This window comes from Aotus nancymaae, unplaced genomic scaffold (assembly GCF_030222135.1).
Source record: "Aotus nancymaae isolate 86718 unplaced genomic scaffold, 86718_ANA_hifiasm-v0.15.2.pri h1tg000030l, whole genome shotgun sequence".
Lineage (NCBI taxonomy): Eukaryota > Metazoa > Chordata > Mammalia > Primates > Aotidae > Aotus > Aotus nancymaae.
In genome coordinates this window covers 22,567,981-22,587,459 of record NW_026988443.1, presented here as the reverse complement: position 1 = coordinate 22,587,459, position 19,479 = coordinate 22,567,981, and the positions used below count along the sequence as shown (strand labels likewise).

Genomic DNA, 19,479 nt, shown 5'->3' with positions numbered 1-19,479 from the left:
AGCCAAGATTGTGCCATTACACTCCAACCTGGGAAACAAGAGGGAAAAAAAAAGAGCATAGAAACCAGGCTGCATAACCAAGCCCCGTCACCTAGAGATCACTGAGACATGCCACACTCTCTGCACCTCATTTTATCTTCTACATCCCAAGGCATATTAGAGTCACTTTAAGAAGAGGGGAGGCTGGGCCTGGTGGCTCACACCTGTAATCCCAGCACTTTGGGAGACTGAAGTAGGCAGATCACCTGAGGTTAGGAGTTCGAGACCAGCCTGGCCAACGTGGTGAAACTCTGTTTCTACTAAAAATACAAAAATTAGTCAGGCGTGGTGGCTGGCACCTGTAATCCCACCTACTTGGGAGGCTGAGGCAGGAGAATCATTTGAACCTGGGAGGCGAAGGTTGCAGTGAGCCAAGACTGCACTACTGCACTTCAGCCTGTGCAACAGAGCAAGACTCCTTCTCAAAAACAAACAAAAAAAAAAATTTGAGGAAAAAAAAAGTGGAGAAATCAGGGCCGGGCATGGTGGCTTACACCTGTAATCCCAGCACTTTGGGAGGCTGAGGTGGGCAGATCACTTGAGGTCAGGGGTTCGAGACCAGCTTGGCCAACATGGCAAAACCCTGTCTCTACTGAAAATACAAAAAAAACCAGGCGTGGTGATGCATGCCTGTAATCCCAGCTACTCGGGAAGCTGAGGTAGGAGAATTGCTTGAACCCAAAAGGTGGAGGCTTCAGTGAGCCGAGATCACGCCACTGCACTCCAGCCTGGGAGATGGAGTGAGACTCCATCTCAAAAAAAATAGAACTATAGGTGGCCACGCTCACTGCCCCTTCAGGTATATTTGGTCCCAGATCAATGTATGGTCAACCTGCAGCCCAGATACCCACCCCTGGGAAGCCACCTCCCACCAGCCCTTGTGACCCAGGTAGCAACAGAGTGGCCCTGAAGGTGGCCTTCCCCTCCCAACAGCACTCTGTCCCCTGCCAAGCAGCACTCACAAGGCTCTGTGAGAACTTCTACCCAAGCCCATCTGTTCCTGGTACAGTCACCTGGCTCACCCACAGCCCAGAGACTGTCCAAGCAGAGGAGGGTGATAATTCAGGATACTGAAGGCAGCAGACGGAAAAGCTCCTAATGGCATCACTCTAATATCAATCCTACAAAAGCCCCTTCATCCATCCTGCCTCTAGGAATAGAACTCTTGACAAAAGCACTGACATCAAGGATGTCACATTTCATGTCAAGTGAATCACAGACTCTCCCCATTGGAGGACCCTGATAGTCCTCTAGCATGAGTCTGCAGCTGATGACTCACCTTCTGTGCCATCCTTTAGAAACAGCTCCTCTAGGCCTCCCAGGCCTCATGTGATGGGAAGCCCCCTCTCAAGGTGACTCTTTGTGTCCTCGGACTGCTCTCACACTCACACAGGCCTTCCCTACCTCTCCCAACCTGTGTCTCCCCACCACTTCCAGCGTGCCCTCTCCACTCCAGGGTACCCTCTCCACTCCAGTGCCTCTGGGTGCTGGGTAAACATTCAGATTTCTCCTCTCGTTATCTCTTCCTCAGCATCTGCTCCTCTTTCAAGAGTCTTGTATTTGCCCTAAAAGTTGATGAGCACACACCAGCCCTGGGCCTTCAAATCCTCCCCCAGCCCATGCCCACAGGCAGCTATGGCCAGCAGCCTAAGTGCATCGCCAGCAGGCTCTCTTCCTCGTGGAGTCTGGTCCCTTGAGGGGAGCACTCCACTGGCTGCACAGGCTGTCTGCCTGCCAGCAGTAACATTTCGGACCCTTCCCAGGGCATCACCAATAGCCATGGGTGCTTCCCTCAGGAGAAGATAAGAGAAAGTTCCCCTACCAGTTATCAATTATAAATACTCCAGTTCAACCCAGCATACAGTTATCACTGTGCGCTAAGCCTGGACATGACAGTGGAGAGAGTATGTACTGACGTACACGCTATCCTCAAGGACCCTACAGGCTAGAGAGGAGAGATGTGTCCATAGATCACAGCCCAGAAAGCACTGAAACAAGACACCAGCAACGTGCTAAGGCACATGTACCAGGGAGAGCAGATTGTAGCAGTGGACAGGCCAAGAACTCTGAAGCCAAGGCAGCCTGGAATCAAATCCCAGACCTGCCACCCTCCGGTTGGGAGACCACAGCCAAGTTACATAACCTCACCATCCTCAGTTTCCTCATCTGTAAGGGGAAGATTACGTACCACTTGGCAGTGACTGGAGATAGGGGGTGCAGAACGCCCAGCCTTGGGCCTGCTACTCAGTAGGCACCACACAATGGCAGTAGGCAGCATTATTCCTAAAGGAAACAACTATGACCAATGTGGGGAGCAGCATAAACAGTTTACGCAGAAGCTTGGGGTGAAGAGTGAATGGAGGCAATGACTTGGGCGTGTGGTGTGTACAGAGTGGGCTGGGGTCTAGTGCCTGGGCTTCGGGCTGGGGGATCTGGAGTGCCAGGATAGTAGGTAGGACCCCACGTGCTCTCCAGGTCAGAAAGCAGCCAGGAATCCTCTCCAAGCCTGCCCATACAAGCTTATGTCCCTCCTGCAGAGCGGGGCTCTGCCCCATACTCCCTCACCTCCAACACTGTGACTTACACATACCATGTGGATCCCACCCCTGGGATCCCTGATCTGCCCCAAACATCCCCAGGAGGCCAGGATGGAATTATTCCAATAGCCTCCAGTTAGCCTTCCTTCTGCCAGCCTCCCTTCCCACGTCCTGCTTCCCTCCTCCTCCACTACCCAGAACCCAGAGGGCTCCTCCCACAGTGCAGAGGGCTCCCAACAACAAACACCAGGCCTGCCCACCACCTTTTCAAACTCTGCTCTGTCACTCCCAATCTCCTTTTTATTCTGGAGCACCCAGCAATGTCTGCTTCTTGGGGCCTCCTCCTTCTCAAAATTCATCTTCTGGAGGAAGCTTTCTATTCAAGTTCACGGAAGCCACTGAACCCGACACAGGACTGGGGCTGCATGGACAGAGCCCGCAGGAAACAAGCACACTGGACAGGGCCTGGTGTACAGGAGACAGCACTCTATGGGGTCAGGGAACAGGAAAGGTGCCCCTAGAAAGGCAGCAAGCACCATGAGACACTGGCTGGTGAGGAATGCATACCTCCAAACCCTGCTGCGTCAGAGGTCCTCCATTCACACACCAACATCCCCCCTCAGCATGGCACACTCTCTCTCTCACAGAGGTTCTCCTGGCAGAGCCTTGCTCACTTAGAAGGCCTTCATCAGGGCAAACGCCTATCATACATAACAGATGGCTGGAGTGGGTGGGGTCAGGACCCAACCACCTGACCTGAACACCACAGTCCATGTTCCAGACTGCCCAGGCCCAGCGGCTCTATGTCAAGGACTGTGTTCACACGTGCCTGCCAATGCGGGTTCATCCTATGGCCATTTCCTATTCCAGTTCCTTCTCCCCAGGCAATCTCAACCTCTATGGATGGGAATAACAGGCCTTCACGTCTCTCGCATTTTCCCCAGGTATGCGCAGGTGCTTGTGGGTGGGCAGTGGCCAGGACAACAACAACAAAAAAGCCTGTCCTAGTGTTCTGGGACAGAGCTATAAAAGCATGCCAGGTTGCTGGCAGGAACTTGAAGGAGATGCTGCCTCTGCTTACCAGGAGACCGTCTGGCTGTGAAGTGAGTGGCTGGAAGGGGTGATTGCCGGGCCCATTCTAGTGATGTCTCTCCTCATCTCCATGCAAAAAAGTAAAGAGAAACCAGGGCCCTGCCAGGGAGTGGAAAAGGCTGGTACTTCTCAGACTCCTAATGTTCAGGCATATATCCCCTGGAATCTCATTAAAATGTAGATTTTGATTCAATAGGTCTAGGTGGGGCCTGAGGATCTGCTGGACTGGTCTCCAGCTGAGAGAGCCTCATCTAATGATGAGGACCCCTCCCCCAGGAAATGTCCCAGATAGATACCTCCCAACCTGGAGCTCTCCACAGGGGGTGGCAGAATCTGATTTTGGGGGTCAGCCAAGCTCCTGGTCACAGATAAGGGCCACCAGAGCCTGCCGGGATTTGCCTCTAGAGCTGAGAACTGATGCTTTTCAGCTCCAGGTAAAGGGTAGTAGGAGAAAAGGCTGGGCAGTGCCTCCTCAACATTCACTCACTCACTGTGAGCCCCAGAATGCTGTCCTGTGATTCCAGCAGAGCAGTAAGCAGAATCTAAGGACCCAGTCTTTCGGCTACAGTAGGAGCGGACAGGAATCCACTCCCCACCCCATTCGTCATTTTCCAACCCTCAGGTAAATCAATAGCCAGTTAGCAAGACTGCACAAGCCCCAATTAGATAAACTGCCAGATCAATAACTGCCAGAATCAGGAACTCGGCAAACCTACAAGCTTGTAGCAGAGTCTTTCCTCTGTCAGTGTATCTTGGGAAATCTCTCTCCCTGCTTCCTGAGCTAAGCTCAATGTCCCCTCTGCAAGCTGGACTCTCAAGAGCCTGGCACCATGCAGAGCTCCCAGAACACAATCAGCCTCTCAAGTGTCAGACATTTACAGATCAAATTTCAGTTTCACCAGGCTCGGTGGCTCACGCCTATAATCCTACCAGTTTTGGGAGGCCAAGACAGGCGGATCACCTGAGATCAGGAGTTTGAGACCAGCCTGGCCAACATGGTGAAATCCCGTCTCTACCAAAAATACAAAAATTAGCAGGGCGTGGTGGCACCCACCTATAATCCCAGCTACCCAGGAGGTTAAGGCAGAAGAATCAGCGTAACCTGGGAGATGGAGGCTGCAGTAAGCTGAGATCATGCCATTGCACTCCAGCCTGGGAGACAGAGCGAGACTCCATCTAAAAGGAAAAAAAACCTTCAGGCCAGGTACGGTGACTCATGCCTATAATCCCAGCACTTTGGGAGGCCAAGGCGAGCAGATCATCTGAGGTCCGGAGTTTGAGACCAGCCTGACCAACATGGAGAAAACCGTCTCTAGTAAAAATACAAAATTAGCCAGGAGTGGTGGCACATACCTGTAGTACCAGCTACTCGGGAGGCTGAGGCAGGAGAATTGCTTAAACCCTGGAGGTGGAGGCTGCAGTGAACTGAGATCTAGCCATTGCACTCCAGCCTGGGCAACAAGTGCAAAACTCCATCTCACATACACACAAAAAAGACAGTGTCTTGCTCCATCCTTGCTCTATCACACAGGCTGGAGTGCAGTGACACAAATAGCTCTCTGCAACCTTGAACTCCTGGGCTCAAGTGATCCTCCCACCTCAGCCTCCTGAGTTTCTAGAGTACAGGGGTGTGCCACCACACCCAGCTAATTTTTTTTTTTTTAAGAGATGGGGTTTCGCTATGTTGCCCAGGCTGGTCTGAAACTCCTGGCTTCAGGCAATACTCCTGCCTCAGCCTCCTAAACTGTGCTGAGATTATAGATGTGAGCCACTGTGCCCAGCCTGGGAGAGGATTTTTCTTTTCTTTTTTTCTGAGACAGAGTCTCAGTCTGTCGCCAGGCTGTAGTGCAGTGGCGCAATCTCGGCTCACTGCAACCTCCACCTCCTGGGTTCAAGCGATTCTCCTGCCTCAGCCTCCCGAGTAGCTGGGATTACAGGCACCCGCCACCGCGCCCAGCTAATTTTGTATTTTTAGCAGAGATGGGGTTTTCTTCATGGTCTCGAACTCCTGACCTCAGGTGATCTGCCCACCTCAGCCTCCCAAAGTGCTTGGATTATAGGCATGAGCCATCGTGACCCGGTAGAAAAGGATTTCTTTCTTTTTTTTTTTTTTTGAGATTGAGTCTTAACTCTATCCCCTCAGGCTGGAGTGCAGTGGTGCGATCTCAGTTCACTGCAACCTCTGCCACCCGGGTGCAAGCAATTCTCCTGCCTCAGCCTCCTGAGTAGCTGGGATTACAGGTGCCTGCCACTGCGCCTGGCTAATTTATTTTATTTATTTATTTATTTATTTTTTATTTTTAGTAGAGGATTTCAACACTGGCCAGACTGGTCTTGAACTTCTGACCTCAGGTGATCCACCTGCCTTGGCCTCCCAAAGTGCTGGGATTATAGGCATGAGCCACCAAGCCCAGCCATGGAAAGGATTTCTTATCACCAGTTTATAGCTACAGATTGTGCCAACCTGATGGCCAATCCGTATCTGAGAACTAAGTAAACATAAGGTCACTGCCCCAACGTTATTGAGGAGGATCATCATCAGGATCAAGGGGCTTATCTTTAGATTTCTCCCTCTATCACCACCCGTGCCTGCTCCTCTCACTCTTCCCAGTGCCTTCCATAGATCCAAAAGCTCACACTTGCCATGATGATGCTGGGAACCAAACCCAAAGCTTTATCTGAGCCTTGAATCAAATCTAATTAGATTGGAATGGTCCTGAGTGAGACAGTTAATTCACTGTTGGCCACTCCTGACTGTTAATTGAGTATTAAGGACTATGCTCTGGCTTCCCAGGGTCTCATTCAGTACCAATATGGTCCCATTTACTGCCCAGTGCTATAAGCATGTAACAGCCAGATTTTTTTTCTTTTTTCTTTTTTTTTTTTTGAGATGGAGTCTCATTTTGTCACCGAGGCTAGAGTGCAATGGCATGATCTCAGGTCACTGCAACCTCCACCTCCTAGGTTCAAGCAATTTTCCTGCCTCGGCCTCCTGAGTGGCTGGGATTACAGGCACACACCGCCATGCCCGGCTAATTTTTTTACATTTTTAGTAGAGATGGGGTTTCACCGTGTTCCCCAGGCTGGTCTTGAACTCCTGAGCTCAGGCAATCCACCACCTTGGCCTCCCAAACTGCTAGAATTACAGGCGTGAGCCACCACACCAGGCCTGACAGTCAGATTTTCTGCAGAACCCACCTTTCCACTTAAAATCTGAGAGTGGGCTGGGTGTGATGGCTCACGCCTGTAATCCCAGCACTTTGGGAGGCCAAGGTGGGTGGATCACCTGAGGTCAGGAGTTCGAGACCAGCCTGACCAATATGGTGAAAACCCATTTCTTAAAAAAAAAAAAAAAAAAAAAAAAAAGAGAGAGGAAAAAAAAATCTGAGAGGCTGGGCGTGGTGGCTCACGCCTGTAATCTAAGCACTTTGGGAGGCCGAGGCAAGCGGATCACCTGAGGTCAGGAGTTCAAGACCAGTCTGGCCAACATGGTAAAACCCTGCCTTTATTTTTTTTAAATAAAAATAAAAAATAAAAAAAAAATCTGAGAATGACAGTGGGCCAGGACTGAATTCTCCACAATGCTGACCACTCTGTAATAAGCACCTGGTGTTCTACAGTAGCCCCTTCACCCCTAGGCCCACCGGTCCCAGTTACTGATATAAATCTTCACCACTTGCTTGACTCCTACTCAACCATCTCCTAAGAGTGGTACAAACAGATACCCTCCTCTGTGCCTACAACAGAGTCAGCCTGAAGAGGAAAGCTTCCCTCCCTTCCTTGTGCCACCTTTGAGAGACATGACATGGGGATGCCCCTAGAGAATGCTACCCCACTCCCCAGCAGAAGGAAGTCCTTGATGGACCCCAAAGCCACATCTGGAAGCTGTCAGGGAAGGTGATACAGCATAGGACCTCAAGCGCTGAAGGCAAAGTAAGTGGCGTGAAGCTGTTAGATGACTTTTTTTTTTTTTTTTTTTTTTTTGAGAAGAAGTTTCACTCTTTTTGCCCAGGCTGGAGTACAATGGCACAATCTCAGTTCACTGCAATCCGTACTTCCTGGGTCCAAGCAATTCTCCTGCCTCAGCACCCCTGAGTAGCTGGGATTATAGGCACATGCCACCACACTCAGCTAATTTTGTATTTTTAGTAGAGATGGGTTTTCACCATGTTGGCCAGGCTAGTCTTGAACTCCTGATCTCCGGTAATCCACCCACCTCGGTCTCCCTAAGTGCTGAGATTACAGGCATGAGCTGCGCCAGCCAGCTGTTGGGTGACTCTTGAAGGAAATGCTGGCCGGAGCCAGAGAGGGCCTGGCCCACACCCATGGGAGGAAAGCTGGGCCACAGAAGGGAGCTACTCCAGAGCTTTTTCCCCTCCACAGATGTGCAAGAGGCATGGATAGCACCTTGGCAGGTCCACACCTGAGGGGGCTCTATGAGGCACCCCCTAGAAGAGGGGACCCTCACTGCCTTGACAAAATCCTGTTGTCCTGCAAAGCCCACCTCCCTCCCACATAAAGCCAGCACACACTCTCTTCTTCACAGCCTTCCCAGCACACTACTGGGCTCCAGCTGCTATACTTGCTGCTTCCTGCAGTCTTGTCTTCCACTCAGTCAGCATCCTTCCTAAGGACCAACCAGCTCTCACTATTCTGTACCTTCCTTCGGCTCCCAACAGTGCTGAAATCTCACACATTTGGGAAGTATCTGGACTATCATTGGATTCAAAGACACAAACTGATGGCATGCTGGTTGAATCTGACCCAAGGTTAGTGTTTGTTGGCATACAAGAAGTTGATTAAATATGTGAATCAGAATATTCTTTTTTTTTTTTTTTGAGATGGAGTCACTCTGTCACCCAGGCTGGAGTGCAGTGGTGTGATCTCAGCTAACTGCAACCTCTGCCTTCCGGGTTCAAGCAGTGAATCAGAATATTCTAACATTTTAAGATTAGATTTTCTGGCCAGGAGTGGCAGCTCACACCTGTAATCCCAGCACTTTGGGAGGCCAAGGCAGGCAGATCACCTAAGGTCTGGAGTTCGAGACCAGCCCGGCCACCATGACGAAACCTCGTCTCTACTAAAATACAAAAATTAGCCAGGCGAGGTGACACAAGCCTGTAATCCCAGCAACTTGGGAGACTGAGGTAGGAGAATCGCTTGAACCCAGGAAGCAGAGATTGCAGTGAGACAAGATTGTGCCACTACACTCCAGCCTCCAGCCTGGGCAACACAGCCAGACTCCATCTCAAAAAAAAAAAAAAGATCAGATTGTCTAGCTTATCTTCTAAAAAAAATTAGAAGATCTGGACACATGAGATCCTCATTGTGTGGCAAAACTGGACAGAGATAAGAAGCTGCTCTCTGAGATGGGCATGTTCAGTCTAGCTTGCCTGGGGCCCCACGGAGCAGATGCTGGGAAGGCCCTGCCCACATTCTCTCAGTTCACCCGAGCCTATCTGCAGCTGCAGCACACTGCTCTGTGCCTGATGAGAGCTTCCCACTGCCAATGCCTGCATCTCTCTGCTTCTCTGCCTGAAGACTTTCTTCAACACTAGTTGGCATCAGGACAGCCCAGAAGTGCCAGGGATTTAGTGCCTTCAAAGAAATTCTCAACCCATGAGGTACAGGAGTCAGTGAATTAAAAAGAAAAAAAAGAAGAAACTCACATTCCTGCCCTTCGGTGGTACAGCATGAGGCTCATTCCACATGGTTATTACCAAGGTCCCCAGTGGCCCACAGCGGCAATATACTTCTCAACATTCTCTACTGACTTTCTCCCTTTCCCACCTCACTTTCTCCACTCCTTCACTTGTAATTACTCGAATCACATCCCAAATAAACTATCTGCTCCCAAGTCCTTGCCTCGGAGTTCACCTTGAGGAAACCCAAACTACATTCAGATAGTCTCATTTTGTCCCTTTTATGTGACCTGCTTGGCCCTCATGAACATAGCCCTGAGGACGTACCTCTGGCTGAGAGTGGCAGGATATACCTGCCCCTGCAGGTGCCTCCCCAATATCCCAGGACAGGGACAGGGAAGACTCACCTCCCCCGAATAACTGTACTTGCCCCTGAGGATCTGCCGGTATAGCCGGGTGCGGTTGTCATCCTCAAAGGGCATGGTGCCACTGAGCAGGATGTAGGCAATGACGCCCAGCGCCCACATGTCCACTGAGTTGGTGTAGGGCTTGCGGACCAGGACTTCCGGGGCAATGTATTCGGGCGTGCCACAGGTGGTCTTCATCAAGCAGTCATCACCCTTCTTTCGGGCACTGGCCAAGCCGAAGTCAGTGATAATGATCTTAGAGTCAGTGCCTGGATGGTAATAGAGCAGATTCTCAGGCTTGAGGTCTCGGTGTGTGATGCCCAGTGCGTGAAGATACCGGACACCATCCAGCACCATCTGCAGCACCCGTGTGGCGTCACGCTCGGTGAAGGATCCCTTGGCAATGATGCGGTCGAAGAGCTCTCCACCCGTGGCCAGCTCCATCACCATGTACACCCGCTCCTGCGTCTCGAACACCTCCACCAGCTGGATGATGTTGGCATGACGCACCCGACGCAGCACGCGCAGCTCCGACTCACACACCTCCCGCCCCTCCCGGTACTTGGTCTCGATCATCTTGATAGCATATGGCTGCCGGGTTGCACGATGCTCCACACGTACCACTCGGCTGAAGCTGCCTCGGCCAATTAGGGCCTTGATGTCATACTTAGCTGTCACACGTGGGTCAAACTTGGCCCTGTACTTAGCTACTCTGGCCCTGCGTGGTGGTTCTGAGGGAGGCTCTGCACGGCCAGCAGTTGGGGGACTGGGGCAGGGGTGTGCATACTGACTTGCTGCCGGGAACCCAGCTTTGACAGGGCCAACACTGTCCACCTCTGTGATGAAGTGCTTGTACACATCATTCTTAGTGCCACTGAAGGGCTCCACCTTCTTGACCAGATCCAGCTGGACATCCTTGGGTGGCTCAGGAAGGACCTTGCTTGTCCCACAGCCCATTACGGACACAAGGGCATCCTCTCCAGCGAGGCTGGCAGGACCTGCTCTGAAGGCAGTGCCCCGTCTACACCTATGCACAAAGAAAGAACAAGTCAGCACAGCCAGGACAACTCAAAGGAAACCAGCCATCCTCCTCAGCCCTCCCTCTCCATAAATGCAGTCTAATTAAAACCAAAGTCCTGGCCCGGCGTGGTAGCTCATGCTTATAATCCCAACACTTTGGGAGGCTGAGGCAGGTGGATTATCTGAGGTCAGGAGTTCAAGATCAGCCTGGTCAACATGGTGAAACCCTGTTCTCTACTAAAAATACAAAAATTAGCCAGGTGTGGTGGCATACACTTGCAATCCCAGCTACTTGGGAGGCTGAGGCACAAGAACCAATTGAACCCAGGAGGTGGAGGTTGCAGTGAGCTGAGATTGTACCACTGCACTCTAGCCTGGGCAACAGAGTGAGACAATGTCTCTTTTTTTTTTTTGAGACGGAGTTTCGCTCTTGTTACCCAGGCTGGAGTGCAATGGCATGATCTCAGCTCACCACAACCTCTGCCTCCTGGGTTCAAGCAATTCTCCTGCCTCAGCCTCCCGAGTAGCTGGGACTACAGGCGTGTGCCACCATGCCCAGCAAATTTTTGTATTTTTTAGTAGAGACGGGGTTTTACCTTGTTGACCAGGATGGTCTCGATCTCTTGACCTCGTGATCCACCTGCCTCGGCCTCCCAAAGTGCTGGGATTATAGGCGTGAGCCACTGTGCCCAGCGAGACAATGTCTCAAAAAAAAAAAAAAGGAAAAAAAAACCCAAGTGCTGGCTCTCATATATTTCCCGGTCAGGAGTATGGCTTTGCTGTTCAAGAGCCCGGGCTCAACGCAGGGTCTAGCTGAATGGATGGTCTGAGCTTCACAGCTTTGACTCATATCTCCCTGGGCCTCAGTCTCACAGTCTCATGCTGCTCTTCAACCCTGAGAGGGGGCTGGAACACACACAGTCTCAGCTGTCAGGGCACCCACCCTCCTCACTCCTCTGCCAGGGCCCCTTATCCTAACCGAAGTCCCATGTTCCAAAAATGTTAAAATCATTCCTCTTATTACTCTGACTCATCTTTTCTGAAATGGGGGTGTGAAGTGTTGGAGGCCTGCTCTCTAACACCATCACACACCAGGGCTCAGAAAGCTGCTTCTCCAAGGCCTCCTTCAAGGATATCTTTCCCAGCCCTTTAGGCCTCCTACAGGGGTTGGTCCCCCTGCAACAAACAACAAACCACTTCCGTAGGGCACTGCCCTAACCTCATTCTCCTGGAAGGCTTCCACTCCTTTGCTAATGCACCATACCCACCCTGGCAGTTTAACTCGGTGGTTAAACTGTTCCGTGGTGGCTGAAATCCCACACAAGACCCAGAGCTGCTGGAATCAATCCCAGTGAACTTGGGACCACAAGCCTTAGTGCACTGCCACTGGGTGACTGCAAAACCTTCCTGGTCTTCATTCAAGAGTCAGAGATGGGGCCAGGCATGGTGGCTCACACCTGTAATCCCAGCACTTTGGAAGGTCGAGGCGGGCAGATCACCTGAGGTCAGGAGTTCAAGACCAGCCTGGCCAACATGGTGAAACCCCATCTCTACTAAAAATACAAAAATTAGCTGAGCGTGGTGATAGGCACCTGTAATCCTAGCTACTTGGGGGCTGAGACAGGAGAATCGCTTGAACCCCGATGGTGGAAGCTGCAGTGAGCTGACATTGTGCCACCACACTACAGCCTGGGTAAAAGAGTGAAACTCCGTCTTAAAAAAAAAAAAAGAGTAAGAGAGGCTTGAGCTCAGAGAGAACACTCGCAATTTCACCCATATTTAACTCAGAATAAAGATCGGGGTATCCTGCTCCCTTACGATGAAGATCCAGGAGTCAGTTCTTCCACTTTGAGTCCCAGACAGAGATGTTCAAACTATGAATACCCTGAGGCTTGGCAGGCCTGGACAAGGTGCAGTGCTGAAGTTACTGCTTTCCAGAGGTCACCACCTTTCTACTGAGGGCCCTTCTCCATGTCGACCTGAGGCCCCCAAGGGTTGAAAAGAGCTAGGATTTCCTACTAATTATGACATACGCGATGGGCTCAGTGGCTCACTCCTGTAATCCCAACACTTTGAAAGGCCGAAGTGGGCAGATCACTTGAGGTCAGGAGCTCAAGACCAGCCTGGCCGACATGGCTAAATGCCGTCTCTACTAAAAGTACAAAACCATTAGCTGGGCGTGGTGGGGCACACCTGTAACCCCAGCTACTTGGGAGCCTGAGGCAGAAGAATCGCTTGAACCCGGGAGGTCGAGGTTGCCATGAGCCAAGATGGCACCACTGCACTCCAGCCTGGGTGACAGAGTGAGATCTGTCACAAAAAAAAAAAAAAAAAAAAAAAAGATACACAGAACTGAAAGAGAAATGATCAATTAAGATAAGACATTTATTAAATATCTAGTAGATATCAGGGGCACAGGAATAAATAAAACATGGTCCAATGTACCAATGTAGGTCATATTTTAACACACACATACACACACGTAGAACATGGTCAATTAACTCACAATCTAAATAAAGATAAAAGCATAAAAACAGATACTTTCTTTTTCTTTTTTTTTTGAGATATTTGCTGCCATCAAAGGCAGCAGCAGGAGGCCCAGGCAAGCTTTACTGTGGCATCTTGAGGACCAGAGAACCCACAGAGACCATCAGACCTGTACTTTACCCAGGCTGGAGTACATGGCATGATCTCAGTTAACTACAACCTCTGCCTCCCAGGTTCAAGCAATTCTCATGCCTCAGCCTCCTGAGTACCAAGGCGCCCACCACCATGCTCGGCTAATTTTTGTATTTTTAGTAGAAAAAGGGTTTTGGTATGTTGGCCAGGCTGATCTCCAACTCCTGACCTCAAGTGATTGCTGGCTTTAGCCTCCCAAAGTGCTAGGATAACAGGTGTGAGCCGCTGCACCCAGCCAAAAACATAATTTCAATATGACATGGTGTTAAGCTTAAGAACCAACAGCAGATAATGTAGAGTGAAGCTGGGGTTAGGAATAGCTTCCTGATGGAGGTGACCTCCATGCTGAATCTTATAGCAAGAGTCAGATGAAGAAAGGTGGGAATGGTGTTTCAGGGAGAGAATAACACACTGCAATGGCTCAGAAACACAGAGTAACCTCCTGTGTCTGGGAATGGGCAGTTTGCTGGTACTGGTACAAAGTCAGGGATGTGGAGATGAAGTTATAGAAGGTCAGCAGAAGCTGGTTATGGAGAGCAACACAAGTAAGGACCAGGACCTTCCTGGGAAGTGAAAGAGAGCTATGAAAGGGTTTACATGGAAAGAGGCAATCAGATTTGTGCTTAGGGAGAAGGATGATGTTAACCTGGAGGAGGTTCAGAGTGGATTAAAAGGGCCAGTGAGAGTGTGGTGCCTCCTTGGCCAGGTGTGGTAATCCCAGCACTTTGGGAGGTGGAGGTGGGAGGACAGCTTGAGTGCAGGAGTTTGAGACTAGCCTGGAGAACACAGTAAGACCCTGTCTCTACAAAAGATTAAAAAATTAGCTGGGTATGATGGCATGCACCTGTAGTCCCAGTTACTTCAGAGGCTAAGGCAGGATTGCTTGAGCCCAGTAGTTCAAGGCTGCAGTGAGCTATGATCACACCACTGCACTCCAGCCTGGGTGACACAGCAAGACCCTGTCTCAGAAAAGAAAAATAGAAAAAAAGAGTGTAGTGCCCCAAACAGTGGAGTGGAATCGAGAGATATCAGTAGTAGAACTTCCATGTCAGGTGGAAGGGAAGAATGAGGGCAGCACCCAGCCCCTTGCACAGGAGTGCAGCAGGAGGGACAGATTTGGGAAGCGGTGGAAAGAGTTCAGTTTTGGATGTGTGGGGTGCATGTGGAACATCCATGTGACATTTAGTGTGGGTTACTGGATGCAGAATCTGATGTCTGAAAAGAGCTGATCAGAGTCAGGGACTCCATGACTGCCCAACAGTAGTGCTTGGGGCCAGGGAGCAACACTGACACCTCCTCCACCCTTGTGAAGCTTGCAGCAGATCCCATCAAAGGCAGCAGAGAGAGGCCCAGGCAGGTTTTACTGTGGTATCTTGAGGGCCATAGAGAACCCACAGAGACCATCAGATTACAGTGAATCAAAGGCCTGAATTCAAGGGGGGGAGGCTAATACTGACCAATATGGGCCAGCTCTTTGAAGGAATAAGCTCATCCCTAAAACATACTGAAGACATTGATTACAAATTGATCATATAAAAAGGAGGAATTTGGGGACTACAGATTAAGGGTTCAGGTTTTAATCAGTATATCAGTAATTCTCAGAAAAATGACGTTTTTGTTTTGTTTTTAAAATGAGGTTTATTGGCCAGGCGTGGTGGCTCATACCTGTAATCCCAGGACTTTGGGAAGCTGAGGCAGGTGGATCACCTGAGGTCAGAAGTTCGAGACCAACCAGACCAACATGGTGAAACCTTGTCTCTTTTTTAAGAAAAATTTTTTTTTAATGAGGTTTATTGGCTGGGCGCAGAGGCTCACTCCTGTAATCCCAGCACTTTGGGAGGCCGAGGTGGGAGGATTGCTTGAGCCCCTGGAGTCTGAGACCAGCCTGGGCAATGTAGTGAGACCCTGTCTCTACAAAACATTAGGCGTAGTGGCATGCACTGTAGTCCCAGATACTCATAAGGCTGAGGTGGGAAGACTGCTTGAGCAAGGGAAGTCGAGGCTGTAGTGAGCTGTTTGCGCCACAGCACTCCAGTCTGGGCGACAGAGCAAGACCTTGTCTCAAAAAAAAAAAAGGTCAGGTGCGGTGGCTAACACCTGTAATCCTAGCACTTTGGTAGGCCAAGGCAGGTGGACTGCCTAAGCTCAGGAATTCGAGATCAGCCTGGGCAACATGGTGAAACCCCATCTCTAATAACATACAAAAAAAATTAGTTGGGCGTGGTGGCATGCACCTGTAGTCACGGCTACTCAGAGGTTGAGGCTGGAGAATTGCTTGAACCCAGGAGGCGGAGGTTGCCATGAGCCAAGATTGCGCCACTGCACTCCAACCTGAGCGACAGGGTGAAACTCTGTCTCTTAAAAAATAAATAAATAGACTGGGCACAGTGGCTCACGCCTGTAATCCCAGCACTTTGAGAGGCCAAGGCAGGCAGATCATAAGGTCAGGAGTTCAAGACCAGCCTGGCCAACATAGTGAAATCCCGTCTCTACTAAAAACACAAAATTTAGCCAGGTGTGGTGGCATGCACATGTAGTCCCAGCTACTCAGGAGGCTGAGGTAGGAGAATTGCTTGAACCCAAGAGGCGGAGACCACACCATTACACTCCAGCCTGGGTGACAGAGTGAGACTCTGTCTCAAAAATAAATAAGTTTTTTGCCGGGCGCAGTGGCTCACGCCTGTAATCCTAGCACTTTGGGAGGCTGGGGTGGGTGGATCACCTGAGGTCAGGAGTTCAAGACCAGCCTGGCCATCATGGTGAAACCCCATCTTTAAAAAACAAATAAATAAATAAACAATAAAAATAAATATTTTTTTTTTTTGAGACAGAGCTTTGGTCTGTCGCCAGGTGCCAAGCTAGAGTGCAGTGGCACGAGCTCGGCTCACTGCAACCTCCGCCTCCCAAGTTCAAGCAATGCTCCTGCCTCAGCCTCCCAAGTAGCTGGGACTACAGGCACGTGCCACCATGCCCAGCTAATTTTTGTATTTTTTAGTAGAGATGAGGTTTCATCATATTGGCCAGGATGGTCTCAGTCTCTTGACCTCGTGATCTGCCCACCTCGGCCTCCCAAAGTGCTAGGATTACAGGTGTGAGCCACCGTGCCTGGCCAAAAATAAATAAATTTTTAAAAATACAGAAAAATCAATCAATCAATCAAAACAAAACTAGGTTGGTCGGCAATAAAAGAGTCAAGGATTTTCCCTCTAACCTTCCTTCTCTCTTCCTGGGACATAGTTTCTCTCCCATTGATGCCAATCAGAAACTCTTCAAAGACGGGCTGATGCAGGTACTCCACCATCCCAACTATAGACTGGGATGATATTAAACTAAATTGGCCAAGAGAGGGGGGACAAAAAAAGAAAGTGAAGAAGAGAGGGTGCTGGCTTAGGGGTGGGGACCATGGGCAACAGTCCCCAGGTGATCATAGCTGCTCTACACTCCAATCACATATGTTAAACTCCCTCTCCACACTGGTCAGGTGAAAACGCAGATATAGAGACATGGGAGGTGGCTGGTAAAGCTCCCAGGAAGAAGAGCAGAGACTTTTCCAGTTCCCAGCATCTTCTGTGTGTGCCACTAGCCTAGTGACCATGGTGGGTATAGGGATGGGCAAGGATGAGTAAGGAGGCTTCAGGAAGAGACCTCCCAGGAGGGTCACACTATGCCATCTTGCAGCAAGTACCCAACTCTCTAGAGTCTGCCTCCACACCTTAACTCCCAGCCTGATCCAAAGCACTCTTCAAGGAAGGCATGCACATTGGACTGAGTGTGGCAATGGGTGTGAGCATTCAGCACTACCATCCTCACTGACACTCTACAGAAATGACAGGCCAAGAGAGGTAAAGAGACTCATCCAAAGCCACTCAGACGATGGTGACCAAGCTTCCTGGACCCAAATCACCATCTGGAGCTCCTTCCATCACTCAGGAAAGACTCCAGCAGTGCTGGGCCTCATCCAATCAAGGCCTCAATCCTTCCCCATGCCACTAAGTTGGTGAACCCACAAACCTTTCCTGAGGATCTCTCCTGAAGGGTCTGCTTTAGAAACCTCCATTCCAACTACAATCTGAATAACACTGCTCACTGTTCGACTCCAGACTGCCTTTGAACACTACAGCTGTCAGCCCTTTGAGGTAAGGGGCCATTCTCAGGTTTCCAGAACTCCCTTGGTACTTATCAAAGTGCTAAACTCAGAGCAAATGAAATGTGGTCTGGCCAGGCACAGTGGCTCACGCATGTAACCCAGCACTTTGGAAGGCCAAGGCGGGCAGATCACCTGAGGTCAGGAGTTCGAGACAAGTCTGGCCAACATGGTAAAACTTTGACTCTAGTAAAAATACAAAAAAATTAACCAGGAATGGTGGTGGGTGCCTGTAATCACAGCTACTTGGAAGCTGAGGCTGGAGAATCGTTTGACCCTGGGAGGCGGAGGTTGCAGTGAGCTGAGATCATGCCACTTGCACTCCAGCCTGAGACATAGAGCAAGACTCCATCTCAAAAAAAAAAAAAAGAAAAGAAAAACAGGCCAGGCGCAGTGGTTCATGCCTGTAATCCTAGCACTTTGAGAGGCCAAGGAGGGTGGATCACTTGAGGTCAGGAGTTCGAAACCAGCCTGGCAAACATGGTAAAACCCCATCTCTACTAAAAATACAAAAAAATTAGCCAAGTGTGTTGGACACCTGTAATCCCAACTACTTGGGAGGCTGAGGCAGGAAAATCACTTCAACCTGGGAGGCAGAGGTTGCAGTGAGCCAAGACCACACCACTGCACTCCAGCCTGGGCGACAGAGCGAGGCTCTATCTCAAAAAAAAACAAAACAAAAAGAAATGTGATCTGGCTCTTGGATTTCTATTTGCTGCAAGCAACAATTCTAGAACCTTAGAAATGCCGAAGAGGCCAGATCAGCGTAAACCATAGCCAAACTCTTTGGACACCCTGTAAATGTCCTCAACAATGAAGGAAGTCTGAGTTTTTATAGATTTTTTTTTTTTTTTTTTGAGACAGAGTCTCACTCTGTCACCAGGCTGGAGTGCAATCTCTGCCTCCTGGGTTCAAGTGATTTTCCTGCCTCAGCCTCGAGAGTAGCTGGGACTACAGGTGCATGAACCACGCCCAGCTTTTGTATTTTTAGTAGAGATGGGGTTTCAACATGTTGGCCAGGATGGTCTCAATCTCTTGACCTCGTGATCCGCCTGCCTTGGCCTCCCAAAGTGCTGGAATTACAGGCACGAGCCACCGCACCAGGCCTGAATTTTACAGTTTTTTTTTTTTGTTGTTGTTGTTTTTAAGACAGGGTTTCACCATGTTGGTGAGGCTGGTCTTGAACTCCCGACCTCAGGTGATCCGCCCGCCTTGGCCTCCAAAGTGCTTGGACTACAGGCGTGAGCCACCACGCCCGACCGAATTTTACAGTTCTTATCTGAACTCCAAAGCTTGTTTACAAGCTGCCAAACCTAGCCCCATTTGTGGAGAAAGCCAGGGGCCCAGGGGCAGGGAGCAAGGATGGATCCTGAAACAATTTCCTGGCCAGAGAGGCAGGGTCTGTGAATGTCTCCCAGGCAAGGACTCATAGGCACCCTGGCCTCTCCAATACAACTCAGTGATGTATATTGGAGTGGCTCATGCCTGTAATCCCAGAACTTTGGGAGGCTGAGGCAGGCAGATCACGAGATCAAGAGTTCAACACCAGACTGGACAACATGATGCTTTTTTCTCCAAAACAAAGCTTTATAACCTGTCACCTGCAAAGATCTCTATATTCTACTGCTATGTTTTGAAAAACTGTCTGCCAAAATGAAGTAGATAGTAATTTCTCAATAATTCCAGAAATAAGGCTAGACGCAGTGCCTCATGCCTATAATCCCAACACTTTGGGGGCTGGGGCAGGAGGACCACTTGAGGCCAAGAGTTTGATACCACACTTTTTATCAAAGTGCTAAACTTTTTATCAAAGGGCAACATAACAAGACCTTGTCTCTACAAAAAAAAAAAAAAAAGAAATTTTTTTGAGACAGGGTCTCACTCTGTCGCCTAGGCTGGAGTGCAGTGGCGCAATCTCG

The 19,479-nt window shown here is 49.9% G+C and overlaps 1 protein-coding gene across 2 annotated transcripts in view; it reads right to left on the bottom strand.

The window, feature by feature from the left end:
- PSKH1 (protein serine kinase H1) overlaps positions 1 to 19,479 on the bottom strand; it is a 36,468-nt gene that overhangs the window by 11,917 nt on the left and 5,072 nt on the right. The window contains exon 2 of one of the 2 annotated variants that reach the window (XM_012468174.2): positions 9,718 to 10,744. In XM_012468174.2, coding sequence (XP_012323597.1) covers positions 9,718 to 10,674 — 957 coding nt within the window. In that variant the 5' untranslated portion in view covers positions 10,675 to 10,744. Of the gene's footprint in view, positions 1 to 9,637; positions 10,745 to 19,479 lie in introns of both variants that reach the window. The other variant, XM_064383197.1, reaches the window with a different exon arrangement.